Source organism: Leuresthes tenuis, unplaced genomic scaffold, assembly GCF_036924035.1.
Source record: "Leuresthes tenuis unplaced genomic scaffold, fLeuTen1.0.hap1 SCAF_21, whole genome shotgun sequence".
Lineage (NCBI taxonomy): Eukaryota > Metazoa > Chordata > Actinopteri > Atheriniformes > Atherinopsidae > Leuresthes > Leuresthes tenuis.
In genome coordinates this window covers 20,233,143-20,246,739 of record NW_027325375.1, presented here as the reverse complement: position 1 = coordinate 20,246,739, position 13,597 = coordinate 20,233,143, and the positions used below count along the sequence as shown (strand labels likewise).

Genomic DNA, 13,597 nt, shown 5'->3' with positions numbered 1-13,597 from the left:
CTCCAAAATCAGCACTTAAATTGGTGACAGGTGAGGGTGTCAGGATTGGGTATAAAAGCAGCAGCCAAAGGTTTAGTCTTTCCAAGCAAGGGTGGATGTTTATCCAACAGAAACCACTGTTGGATGAACTTGGAGCCCTCAGGCAGCACTGCAGGAGAAACCGTCATGATCAGTACAGCCATATGGGCTCAGGGCGACCTCGAAAAAACATTTTTTACTCAACACAGTCCACGGCTACATCCAGAAGTGTAACCTGAAACTGTATTACACAAGGAGGAAGCCATATATACAACTCTGCGCAGAAACAGGGCCGAGTTCTCAGGACACGAGATGGACAGAAAGACAGTGAACACATGTCCTGTGGTCAGATGCGTTCACATTTCAGCTGCTTTTGGGAAAAACTGACGTCTGCTTCTACGGGCCAAAGATGGGAAAATGTACGAAGCATCACGGAGAGGAGAATCAGACAACAACCACTGACTGCTGAGCAGCTAAAATCTTGGATTCCACAGCAGATTCCACAGATTTTTCTGGAAAAACTCCAACAATCAGTGCTCTCAGTGTCATTAAAAGTGTCATACAGCAACTTTAAGTGTGCTTGTTGTTTCTAAATACGATATAGTTGGTCAGTGAAAACACTGACAAACTAACAGATTTCAGATTGAAACTTTTGTTGCATTTCAGAGTTTTGGTTCAAAGCAGAGGCATCGGCTAAGAGTCGATGTCACTTTTCCTCTGATGTTGACCCACCACTCTTGGAGTCCGTGCTCTCCTCCTCTGGGGGGATGACTTTTTCCTCGGCTGTGCTATTGTCCTTGCTGCTGGCCTTATCGGAGCTCGTGCTGTTCTTGGCCTTGGGTTTAGCCTTAGGCTTGGCGAACTTTGCTTTGTTGAGCAGATAGTTGACCTCTCTGTCCAGCAGGGTCAGCTTGGACTCTATGTCCTTGGACAGCAGGATGGGACGCTCTTTCGGGGACCGCTTCTCCTGCTCGGATACGGTCTCGTTCTTCCAAATCTGAAACAGACGTAGACGTCACACATGAAACTCAAGTTTTTGGAGACGGGGACAGTTTCTCAATTTGCCTTTTGTGGCACTGCGAGCTTAAATCTTAGCAAGTATTCCTGAGGATCTTAAAAGGACTTCATGAGGGTTATCTCATCTTAAAACAAAGCCGGATTTTAAAGTTAGGAGCGATGGGGTTTTAGTGAGATCCACACCAGAGATACGGTGACGGAGAGCCTCTCCAGAAAGGATAAGAATAAAACCAAGACGATGCAGGACAAACCAACAAATAACATTCTCCACTTACTGTTGTTTCGTTGATGACTTTTTCCAGCATATTCAGCTCTACTTCAGTAAATATCTGGTCATCCTCTGGAATCAGTTTGGCACTCCTTTGAAAGAGGAAGAAAAAACCCGGTCAACACAACACCGGATCCCTCCCCAGACTCCTCATTGCTCGCCGTCCTCCTGTCCACTCACCTCAAGAAGAAGCTGGAAGTGTTAAGCAGGGTGTCGAGGGCAGCCAGCCGGTCCGGCCACTTGCGTCTCTCCTCTACTCTAAAAAACATGTCCTTACACAGGCTCTTAAGCTGCGACAGCTTCTCCCTCAGCTGCTTGGTGGTGGCTGCGTAGCCCTCCTCATCCATCCACTCCGACGCCTCGCTCAGCTTGGCCGAGATCTTCTCTTTGTCCTCATCGGTCACCACCTGCTGGTAATCCTCCTGGTACAGCTTGTCCTGGTAACACAACGCAGGTGTGGTGTTTTTAATTCAATTAAAATCAACCCAACCTCAGATGACAACAAGGATTTTAAATCAGGAATTTAATTGGAATGCTGCTTTTCTACTTCGAAACTGGACCCATCTGAACAAACAGAACAAGGAAAACGATCAAAGGTGGTAAGAAGTGACGTAGATTTCTTTATGCTGCTCTCCTAACTGGTCTCCCAGCCTGTGCTGTGAAACCTCTGCAGATGATCCAGAACGCGGCGGCGCGTCTGGTCTTCAATCAGCCTAAAAGAGCACACGTCACCCCTCTGTTCATTGAACTCCACTGGCTACCCTTAGCCGCCCGCATCAAATTCAAGTCACTGATGTTAGCCTACAAAGTGCTTAATGGAACAGCTCCCATCTACTTGAATGCTCTTGCAAAGGCTTATGTCACAACTCGGTCCCTCCGTTCGTCCCAGGATTGTCGTCTAGCAGCTCCTACACCACGCCTAAGACAATCCAAACTCTTTTCATGTGTCGTCCCACGATGGTGGAATGACCCAGAACAGGGGCGTCCCTGTCCATCTTCAAGAAGCTCTTGAAAACCCAAATATTGCACTTTATCTTTCTGCACTTCCTTCTATGCCTACACCCTATCTCTACTCTGTCACCTCTGACAGAGTCGGACTAGTGGGTTCCTTCTATGTAGTTTATTGTTAGCTTTTTGTATAGCTTGTTATATCTTGATTTGTAAGTCGCTTTGGATAAAAGCGTCTGCTAAATACATAAACAAACATAAATGAACGCTAGCTAATGTCATAGAATCCCCCCCATTTCTCTGCGGTCTGTCATGGATTATTGTCTCGCTTCCTCCACAGTTAATTATATAATACGCACATAATAATTATACTTTGTGTGATCTTCTGTCTTTTAGCTTAGGAGAATTACTACTAAAATATCTTAAAAGTAAATATGCACAAAAGTCTGGCGTTTACGGTGCGACTGGATCAGAACCACATCAAGAACCCCTGAGTGAAACCGCGGTTGGTTGTCAGTTCGGTGGTGGAGTTTCAGATGAAACTGGTCAGAATGGTGTAGGGAGAGAGGAAGATGGTGTGGAGCGTTTACATTTCTGCACACTGCAGCTTCCACCCCGATCTGACATTGTCATACACAGATTTAACAGAAGCCGTAAAAGTGTCATCAAGCTGCGGGCTGCTTACCTGCGTCTCAAAGATGAACGCCTCCAGACTATTCAGAGTTTTTTCCCTCTCCTGTTTGGCGAGATCTCTGTCGGTCAGATCCTGCAGCCTGAAAAAGACAAATACTCGAATTAGTAAATAAAACTCAGAAACTAACAGGAAAGGAGTTCAAATCGCTGCTTTACTTCTTCAGAGAGGAAGCGAGGTCGTCGGCAGCGGGGTCGATGATGTCGTTGATGAGGAGTTCCACTGCGATGTCCTCAGAGATTTTACTCTTTTTCTGAGGTTTGGCCTTCTTCTCTTCCTCTGCATTTGCAGCTTTCTCTCCATCCTTTTCCTCCTTTAACCAAGAGACAAATGTTTGCAGCGCACCGACGGTCGACTAAAGCTTCCGAGTTTACACCAAAGTGTTGCACAGAAATATTACCGTGGCCTCCGTCTTGCTGCCTGCGTCCTCCGTCTTCTCCTGGGTTTTCTCCTCATCTGTACTTTTCTCAGCATCTTCCGGTGTCTCCTTGGTGTCCTTGTCCTTCTGCTCCTCATCCTTGCTCTCCTTTCCAGCCTCTGGAGGCACTTCTTCTTCCTCCTAGAGACGGGGTAGAAAAATAAGAATTAAAAAAAGTTGAGTTTTGTGGTTGTAAAACTGCTGCAAAAGAACTTCAGATAGCACCGAGGGAAACCGTTTACTTAAGATCTGAACTTTAAACAGGCTTTAGAGTAGAAGCATTCAGACTGAGACGCTGTGTGGACAGAGGTGCGGTTACCTGGGCAGGTTCAGTTGCATTTGGAGCAGGTTCAGAGGATCCTCCTCCAAAGAGGGTGGAAATGGTGTTTCCCAGCTCTGAAACACAGGTCATGTTAAAGTTTTATCCCTGCAGCAGAACATAGACTTTAACCCACCGGCCTGTTGAATTCAACACGTTTTCAAATCAAAACTTTGTGTTTTGAAGACCATAATGAAAGCCTCATTCTAATCCTAAAAATCCTAATTCAAATCTCACAAACATGTTTTACATTTTACCATTTTATGAAAGATATGAGCTCAAATTGAATCTGGCAGCAGCAGCACGTCTCAAAAGTGTTGGGACGGGGCAACAAAAGGTTGGAGAGGTAAGTGGCGCCAAAAGGAAACAGCTGGAGGAACATGCTGCAACTTGCAGCTTAATTGGCAACAGGTCAGCGACATGTTGGGTATAAAAAGAGCACCTTAGAGAGGCAGAGTCTCTCAAAAGTAAAGATGTGCAGAGGTTCAGCAATCAGCAAAACACTGTGCCTGCAAATAGACTTTAAATATTCATCATCTACAGAAAATAACATCAAAAGATTGAGAGTCTGGAGACATCTCTGCCTCAGGAAGCTCTGCATTAAAACCGGACCCGATTTTGTCCTGGAAATCACTGCATGGGCTCAGGAACACTTCCAGAAATCCCTGTCTGTGAACACAGCTCACCGTCACATCCACAGATGCAGATTTAAAGCTCTGTCACGCAGAGTGGAAAACACACGCGAGCATGAGCCAGAAACACTGCTGTCTTCGGACAACATTCCTCTCCCAGAGGTCCAACAGCTGGTCTCCTCAGTTCCCAGATGTTTACAGACTGGTGTTAAAAGAAGAGGATGCTACACAATAGGAAACACAGACCTGTCCCAACTTTTATGAGACATGTTGCCGCTGTCAAATTGAAGATATTTTTCACCAAATAACAAAAAGGTCTCTTTCAACGCTCTGCTGTGAATAACATATTGGTTTGCCATTTGCAAATGATTGCTTTGTTGTTGTTTTTTTCCCGTATTAGGTAGCTGCCATTCTGTTTAACATTTACAGCCTCGAGAAAATTAAAGGCTTAATCCGTGAAAATTTAAGGAGGATTTTATACAAATTAATCGTGAATATTACAGGCAGTATTACTGAATAATGGCTGAACATTTGTTTTAGTCTGCATTTGCACAAACAATGGTGTTGCTCTTCCAAACCGAGTTAAATGACACCCGTCTTGTGCCGTTTAAACAGCTGCAGAACGTACTCGTTAAGGTCGATTCCTCTTCTTTCTCCTCCACAACGGTTTCAAAGACAGACTCCACCTGCGGACGACAAAATAACAACAATTTACAAAAAAAAGGTACATTTCAATGCATCTACACACAAAGCTGTTCCTATTTGTGCAGTTTTTGGTCAGAAAAGCATACCAGATCTCTTCTAATCTTGAACGATTGAAACCTCAACGGTGAAGCTCACCTGATCCAGCAGCAGCACTCCACTTTCATCCATGTTGAAATGAGCTTTGATTCCTTTGGACTCGGCATCTGTGTGCTTCTGAAAGCTGCTGCCAACTCCAGACAGCTTGACTGTGGTCAGGTTCAGCGAGCCAAACACACTGCAGCACACAAGCAGGCAGCGGGGTTAAACTTAATTATCACTGAATAACGAAGGAAACGAGTGATGGTTTAAAGCACATTTTAATTTATTTAAAACTAAATGTCAGCGGTACTCTTGAAAATGCCATTTCAAGACGAGTAGAAAATATTGAAGCCAACCTGAGCTCATCCGGACTCAGGAAGCTGAGGTCGCCATAGTTGATGTTGAAAGCAAAGTCGTCGTTGTAGCGATTGAATGTGATGACTTTGCGCTGGGGGTAGGGCGCCATCCTCTGGAACAGGACGCGTTTGTTGTGCTTCACGGTTTTGACTCCCTCCTCCTCCTCCATCTCCCTGGTGAACTCCACCTAAGCAGAATAAAGCATCAGGCGGCATTAACACACACTGTGTCCGACGTGATTTACGATAAAAAGCGTACAGCAGCCCATTGAGCCATTATTCTTTTACTTCAATCTCGTCATTTTTGACACGTCATCGCCTCAAATTCTTTTAAAAATAATCATAAGCTTTCCCCATCATCATCATCATCTCAGCTCTGACCTGAATGGGGAAGACAGCTGCATCTCGAACCAGGAAAGGCTTGACTTTGAAGGCCTTGCTGAGGGCTGCAGCCTGGTACACGGCACCCATGGCTGCTGCCTCATCTGCGTTGATGTTCTTCCCCAGCTCCTCTCTGCACACACAAAAAGAAGTGCATTTTCTCTAATTAACTGCAAAACAGCGTAGTCCTCTTTCATACAGTTGTGGGAAAATGCGATGCCTCCTTCGCATCTCTGAAAGTGAAACCTCTTTGCGGTCGAAACTTACTTCCCCACAGCTTTCAGCAGCACTTCCTGAACCTTGGGGACCCGTGTGGAGCCACCCACTAAAATCACCTGCTCAATTTCCTCCTGTTGGCAGAAGAAAAACAACTCAGCAACGTGAAACACTCTTCACTCAGACAGCTTGACTCTTCCGGGTGCATTCAGCTGATTTAAAGAAGGAGCATGACGATGATCAAAAACAAACCTTTAACCTACAAACTACCGATTTGCTAGTCTTAGGCTGAAATTGTGCATATATTTATCTATCAGCAACAATCAAACTAATAAAACTTCTTCTCTTAATGAACTTGTATGATTAAGGTCTTGTCCTCCGCAAAGTTGAGGGTTTCTGGTATTCATCAAACACAGACAGACTTGTTCACCGGTCCTAAATTACACTTTGCGAAGGTCAAATACCGACTGGTTCAAAGCTGGCTTGAGGAGGTCGGGTCCAAAAACAACTGAGCGACATGAGAAAGGACACTAAAGGTGCTAAAAACGACGGAGAAAGAAGCAGCTCGGGCTCAAAAGCAAAGCCAGGTGTACAGAACTGGTCAGAGACAAACTTCTTTACTGGTGATCCATGAAATCAGAAACCAGCATCGAATCAGCATCAGCATGTACGAATAAGACGATAGGGTCAAACAAACTGTTGCAAGAAGGAAGTTCAAAGAGCAGATGGAACGTGATACCACATCATACTAATGACCCTGAACTTTAGGGATTTCTTTTTTAGTATGAAATTCTCATGTATTCACATTTAACTCAACAAAATCATCTGGATTCATGTTACTACCTTCATCACCCAGAATGAAATGAGCAACTAAATAAACAAAGTCTGAGGAGAAAATGGATGAGCAGAGCTGTAAATTTGGAGCATGATAATCATTAATGTAATGCTCCGATACAAAGGTCAGAAATACATAGTTTTAAGGCTCAAACTTTTCCCCTGTATCAGGAAATCCTGGATTAATAACCCGTTACTGAAAATAAGCAGGCGTACATCACACCCAGAGCTTACATGTTAGCTTTGTTTGCTCAGTGATGGTACTACCAGACTTATACCGTGCAACGACCACTCACTGTTAAAATGTGAGGAAAACAGGCAGAAAATGCTGGGCAGGAGGGATCCAAAGACTAGAGTTAATGCTGGCTTAATGCAGGATTTTATAACAGTATCCATCCAGTGTTTACATACACAAATAGTAGATGTTTTAGTCCTTTAGCGATAGTCTGTTGGGATATTTTTGCCAAACAATTGTAGAATTTAAAGAGGTAACTTATGATATTTCAAACATTAATGTGCATGTGCTTGTTCCAGTTTTCAAACTGAGGAATAAGAGTACACTCCAAGTTACATAAGGCCATATATTACCTCTTTAATTAAAGCTAGGACTTCATTCAATAAGTAGAAGACTGGGGTGCGACACCATGTCATGCCTGTGGAAGTCTAATCTGAGGATTTTTTGGTATCAAATCTCATCACAAGACTCATGATGTCGACTCATGTGGCAGGAAGCGAGGTTCGCTATGAGAATACTGACCAGCTTAAGTTCTGCAGCGGCCAGGGCATCCTGCACCGGGTGAGGGACCCTTTCAAAAAGATCAGCGCACAGCTCCTCAAATTCAGTGCGGGTCACCTTCGCTTTGAAGTCGATGTCGTCCATCAAGCCTTCCACCTGAGGGGAGAAGGAGAGGGAAAAAGCAGGCACTTAACTTTATGTTAACGTTGCTCACGGAGTCGCTCAGACGAACAGAACCTGAGAGGCCGACATTACACACACAGCATCTGCTGGCCTGATGAAAAACCTTCTTTCCCCAAAGGTTCCACTGAAGTTACAACAGGGCCGAGCTGTACTGAAAGCTGAAGTACTGAGCCATCCTTCATCTCTTCAGAAATTGTTGCTGCAAAAATATTATTTTCTATCTGGCATTTTTCATAAATGCAACTAAAGAAATGTTGCTTTGTGACAGGCTGCTAGTAACAAATTGCGTTCATATAAAACTGCTTCTTTGTCAAGTGTTAGCTGCCTTTTCTTTAATGCTTAAATGAAAGCATAAACGTCCAGAGAAAAACTTTGAAAGACCTTCAAAAAGCCTGGAGAACTTCAGCTGAAGACCCATTTCTTTCCATTTTATCAAGAAATGAAGGATGGCAAAAGACTTTTCCACAGTGCTGTAAAAATTACTTCAAAACTAGTAAGACTGCCATTAAGATGTTGATAGAAAAGTGAAGGGGATAACACAGTAGATAACATGGATTTATAGCAGAGACTGCAGGCTGAAAGGGATTTGGGGGGTGTCTGCGCTCACCTGAGCCATGAAGTCCACATTTGCACTCAGCACAGTCTTCAGTCTCTGGGCCTCTTTGAGCAGCTTGGCCATGGCTCGGTGGTTCTCCCTCACATCCTTCTTGCTCTTCTTCTGCTCATTGAACAGTTTGGCCAAGTGGTCCCGCAGTCGCAGGTCCATCTCAAAGCCCCCCAGCCCGCGATCATACCTGGAGACAGAACGCAGGAAGCATGCCTCAGTCCGAGAGTCCAGAGCAGGTGCTCAGAGGTCAGTTCATTACAAAGCAGGTTCTGTTGCCGATAAGGTTCATAAACACACAGATGCATCATTTTGACTGCATCTCTTTGACAGTTTAACAATTCTGAGGGATGCAGAAGAGTTTTAAAGGGATTAATAAGTGCTTGAGTGGGAATAAACACCCAACAGAGCCACACAGTTCACAGAAAGAGGCTGGACACAGACAGAAGCTGCTTTTTTTTTTTTCCAGTGGTGCTGGATCAACGGACTCACCCAACACCTCGGATCTGTAACTGGGGCTGGGTGCCCGTTTCCTTGGTTTTGATGGTCTGATAGGTGACGATGGTGGCGGTGGTGCTGCCCGAGCCCATGTCATAAAACATCACATTCTGAAAGGAAACCGGTACAGGCTGTCAGCAACATGTGGTCACATCCGTCTCTAAAGAACCTGAAATGTGCGGCTCATTTACGATGAGCGACGCTCTTATGGCTTCTGACGCACGCAAACAATAACATGCAGAGGACAACTACCACTCTGACGTGTTGAGTCTCCACGGGAAGTTTCCTCACAACAAGATAAATAAATATGTGGCTGTATAATGAGACTGATATAGGGTCACCTTGGCTGTGCTGTCGATATCTTTCCTCCTGAAAACGCCATAGTTCAGGGCCACAGCTGTGTTGTCATTGATGAGCTGAAGGACCTTTAGACCGGCCATCTGCGCGGCGTGCAGCACCGCCCTGCGCTCTGCCTGGTTGAAAAAGGACGGGACGCTGATCACGGCATCCTTGATTTGCTGTTCTGTGAATTATAGAGATGAATTAGGAGGGAAAAGTCACAGATACAGGCACACAATACACGATGATGCAGCTTCGCTCGCGTGCAAACTGACCTGCGAAGTCCTGAGCCAGCCCACGAGAGTAGTTGAGCACCATCCCCAGGAGCTCTTCAGGTGTGTACTGCATGTCTCTGTCAGGACAAAAAAATAAAAACAGGAATTTCCACCTGACAAGAAGAGCGCCGTGGTACAAACTACAGTTCATTAATAACCTTTAGAAAGAGATAACCTGGAACTAATGCAGTAGGATCCCCCCCCCCCCCCAACGAAAGAAACCTTTGATCCTCTTTCTCAGAGGTGCAATGCACATATTTACAGAACAGGGCGGCACCAGCTGATAAAGCACACAATAAAGCCGTAATATAGGATGCAGGGACCCTGGAAAAGCCACTTTAGAAGTTTGAAAAGGAAACCCTTAACTTAAAACTTCGTAATTAACATTTAAAGTCGAGCTCGACTCGGCAGTTCAACTGAACCATGGAGCTTGTAACAGTGCATGGGAAAGGAATAGAGATATTAACCCGAAAGTATGTCTGACGTCCATGTGAAAAAAAAAAACTAAAAACGTTCTGCTGCTTCTAACCACGGTACAGTAAGCACAGCTGGATTCTCTGCACAGACGTTGCCTTTAAGTTACTCGAATGATTTCGTCAGTTGAGGCTGCGATTATAAAAGGAGGATTTTATTAGAGCAGAGCGACAGTCTGGAAATGCCTGAAGTGACCGCGAGTTGAGTCCGAATGTCGATCTCAATCTCTAACGGGATTAACCGTCTGGCGAAAGAAACAAAAATAAGTGAACGACAGCAGCTTTATTGGGAATTCTGCTGCATTAATACACACACACACAAAAAAAAAAAAAGCAAATCTAGAGCATGTAGAGAGCACCAAGGTCCACTGGAGTCGAGTTGAGCGTAAACATGCAGGACTGATTCGACCACGAGGAGCATTCAGTTCTCACTGAATGAATTTAAAGCCATTTTGTTTTTCTGTGACCTAAAGGGAGACGCGCGTGTTTTTGACTGATCATTTTCTGACTCGTGATATTTATCTTGCGGTTTATTCCGGACATTTTCATAAACATGGCCTTGCCGCCTTCATCAGAGCACGAAAGATAACGGGAGGTCATTTTCACACACGGGATTAAGTCGGTGATTGGCTAAAAGAAGCCAAATGACATTTAACTTCCTATGACCATGTGTTTTATCATTTGAAAATAGAGAAATGTGACCATGGGAAGTTGTTTTCTTTCTTGTTGCAATTAATTTGCCATTTGCTTCTGGATATTCAGCAGTGAAATCTTCTGATTTTAGTTCATCACCACAAACAAAGACACATTTGATAGCATAACCCTTTTAAGGGTTTGATGATCTAAAGCCAACAGCTCCTCTGAGAAGCACCGTTTCTACCACCTGAAACCAGTCAAATCTCAAAGATCTCACATTGCTTTGAACCAGAACTACATTGAGGATTTTCACACTGTGCCACTTCTGCGGCTTACTTTGTCACGATTTTCACCACAGAACACGCTGCCCTTTCCCATATATTCTCGGCTTAAATACCGGCAGTGACTGGCTTACTTAAACTGCCAACTATTTCAGAGACTCCCGTCCCGTAATAGAATCAAAAAGACTCACTCAGAGTTTTTAAAGAAAATCGTTCCTCTCCTCGGGTCCTCCTGGAGCTGGTGCTCAGGGAAACGTTTCCTGTACAGCTCCACCTGGAGGTTGTCGTGCTTTTTACCCAGGAGGCTTTGGAGGTGTCTGTAGACCGTTTTGGGGTTCTTCACAGACTGAAAAGTTGAACAGAGCGAGTGACCAACAAAAGCCGACGAGCATGACGTGCAAATCATTGGACAAAATGGATGGCATTCGATTGGATAAATCTGAGAAGAGGTCGTACCATCCCTAACGCGTTGTCTCCAAAAAGTCTCTCGTTTTCCTTCAGACACACAACTGTGGGCGTTTTCCTCCTCGACTCCCTGGGGAAAAAGCATTAAGACGATTAACACGAATTCAATAAAAACAACACAATGAACCAGAGAAATAAAAGCTCGCTCACTTGTTGAGAACGATCTCCATCGGCACGCCGGGTTTCACGATCGCAATTTTCATCCACTCGCTGCCAAGATCAACCGACATGACGGCCACGGTTTCTGCAAAACACGGAGACAAGAGGTGCGGGCGGTGAGGCCGAGACGCAGCACCAATCTGCGCTACAGTCGAGTTGCTTCAAAGATCTAATGAAAACGTTTCCGAACGCAAACCAAAGCCGGCTGCTTGAGTTAATCGGCGAGGCAGAGCGACACATTCTGGAGCTAAACGGTCAATCTCTGCTTTACGCAGTCAGTCTATTTGAGGCCGACTGTGCAACACGACAAACAGTACTTGACTTTAAATCTGTATGTGCACGATGAGTGGTGTTTACCTGTGGAAGAAGGCAGCATGGCCAGAACGAGGCAGGTGAGAGAAACCAGCAGCAGACTCCTGCCCCCCATGGTGAGCTGTGAAACTGAGCACAACGAACAAACGTTTAAATGAGCATAAAAAGGCTCCAAACTCAAGGGATGAACCAGTGTCGTGTCTACACATGACAGACAACTTAGCAAAGAACCAGTTTTAAATGGCATTTTTAGGTACTCGCAGCCTGACACAAAGACACGTCATCAGTTCCTATTTCTCTAGTTGAATCAGTGAAAAATACCAAAGATTTCACTGTTTGAAAGACAGAAAATAGTATTTTTGCTCCAACAAGGTGATTCCCAAAGAGCTACTGGCTGAAAACTTGGCATATCTCAACATGGTGTGCAGTGTGTCCTTAAAACATTTGAGGAAACTGGACAAGAGGAGGACAAAAGAAGAAGAGTCAGGCCTAAAAAAAAAAAACAGCAGATGAACAATATCTGAAAGGGATTTCCTGACTGAGCTATGCAAAATGACACAAGAAGTGGACTGAAAATCAGTGGCAACAGGTCTTATGGAGGGATGAATCCTCCCCAGAGCTCAGACCTAAACATTATTGAAGCAGTGTACAATTTTTTCCCCTCATATTAGTAAATTGTCGCATTCATTTCTTGTTTTCCTGCCAGGATACAAAGAAATTAGGGGTGGCTGAAGATATTTTCACAGTAATTTCTGTCAAATCTGGTCTGAGGAACACTTCTGTCCATCCATCAGAACAGCATTTAAGCAAGTTGTCCCCCCGTTGTTGTGTATTCTTGTATTGAAAGTGACATTTAAAAGGAACCGGAGGTCTTTACATTAAACTGACTTCATGCGAGATAAATGTGCCACATGCAAAACATCAAGTTCACCTGATCCCACCCAGGTGTTCACATTTCCCAAACACGTGGCGTTTCTTCCGCTTCAAGCTTTAATCTCGGCTAAATCTGAAATATAAACAAAGACCTATGCCCTGAGGAGAACCCTTCAGATTTTAAGTTTCTGGGGTGAATGTGTATGCTGCAGCCTGCGCTGGAAATCCAGACAAAAAACAGGGAGACAACAAGCAACCTGCATAGAAACTTCTGGTCCTACGTCAGACAATGACGCAAGAGTGCAAAATAGATGCAGACCTTTTGTCCTCTCATTAACGATGCTATCAACTTGTTGTATTTTCCCCAGGCACAAGCCTTTTTTAGCTTCTAGAAATCACCAGGGTGTTCATACGGTCTGAATGAAAGATAAGTTGCTGATGAGCAGCTAAGTTAGACCAAACTATTACTGTGTAGCATTAGAGAGATAGCCAGTAACGGCTCAATTTAGACATACCCGGAAACTGCCGTTTGTTAACAGCAATAAGGCAGTATCGTATATGTTAAATCGACAGCACAACTATAAGCTGACAGGCTCAGTTAGCTAGCTGCTGCCTGACAAACATCAAGCATGAATGACACATTAAGGCTGCAGCAGGAACTCACCTTTCCTTCCTTCAGTCGGGACAAATGTTATTGTTCAGAGGCTACCAAAGGGCTGTGCTTCTCGCTGCGGACAGTGAGCTTAGTTTAGCGAGTCCTTCCTTTATTCACGGCCTCTTTGTAATCACACTAGGTAGTTTTGGTTCCCCTTATCACCGGCTTGCTCACGGCTGTTGGGCCCGGAACGCGGCGTCACCTCATTGGATCCACTGAAGATGCTA

General features: G+C 44.5%; 1 protein-coding gene across 2 annotated transcripts in view; it reads right to left on the bottom strand.

The window, feature by feature from the left end:
- The window catches only part of hyou1 (hypoxia up-regulated 1), a 17,619-nt gene extending 4,022 nt beyond the window's left edge, over positions 1-13,597 (bottom strand). For both annotated transcript variants that reach the window (XM_072375709.1, XM_072375710.1), the window contains exons 1-22: positions 13,380-13,597; positions 11,888-11,971; positions 11,522-11,615; positions 11,363-11,441; positions 11,098-11,252; positions 9,517-9,593; positions 9,244-9,425; positions 8,897-9,012; positions 8,408-8,594; positions 7,639-7,773; positions 6,099-6,181; positions 5,832-5,964; positions 5,451-5,638; positions 5,152-5,290; positions 4,940-4,997; positions 3,680-3,756; positions 3,343-3,501; positions 3,101-3,255; positions 2,937-3,024; positions 1,484-1,740; positions 1,311-1,395; positions 751-1,015 (exon numbers count right to left, since the gene is read on the bottom strand). In XM_072375709.1, the coding sequence (XP_072231810.1) occupies positions 751-1,015; positions 1,311-1,395; positions 1,484-1,740; positions 2,937-3,024; positions 3,101-3,255; positions 3,343-3,501; positions 3,680-3,756; positions 4,940-4,997; positions 5,152-5,290; positions 5,451-5,638; positions 5,832-5,964; positions 6,099-6,181; positions 7,639-7,773; positions 8,408-8,594; positions 8,897-9,012; positions 9,244-9,425; positions 9,517-9,593; positions 11,098-11,252; positions 11,363-11,441; positions 11,522-11,615; positions 11,888-11,957 (2,782 nt within the window). In that variant the 5' untranslated portion in view covers positions 11,958-11,971; positions 13,380-13,597. The remainder of the gene's footprint in view (positions 1-750; positions 1,016-1,310; positions 1,396-1,483; positions 1,741-2,936; positions 3,025-3,100; positions 3,256-3,342; positions 3,502-3,679; positions 3,757-4,939; positions 4,998-5,151; positions 5,291-5,450; positions 5,639-5,831; positions 5,965-6,098; positions 6,182-7,638; positions 7,774-8,407; positions 8,595-8,896; positions 9,013-9,243; positions 9,426-9,516; positions 9,594-11,097; positions 11,253-11,362; positions 11,442-11,521; positions 11,616-11,887; positions 11,972-13,379) is intronic.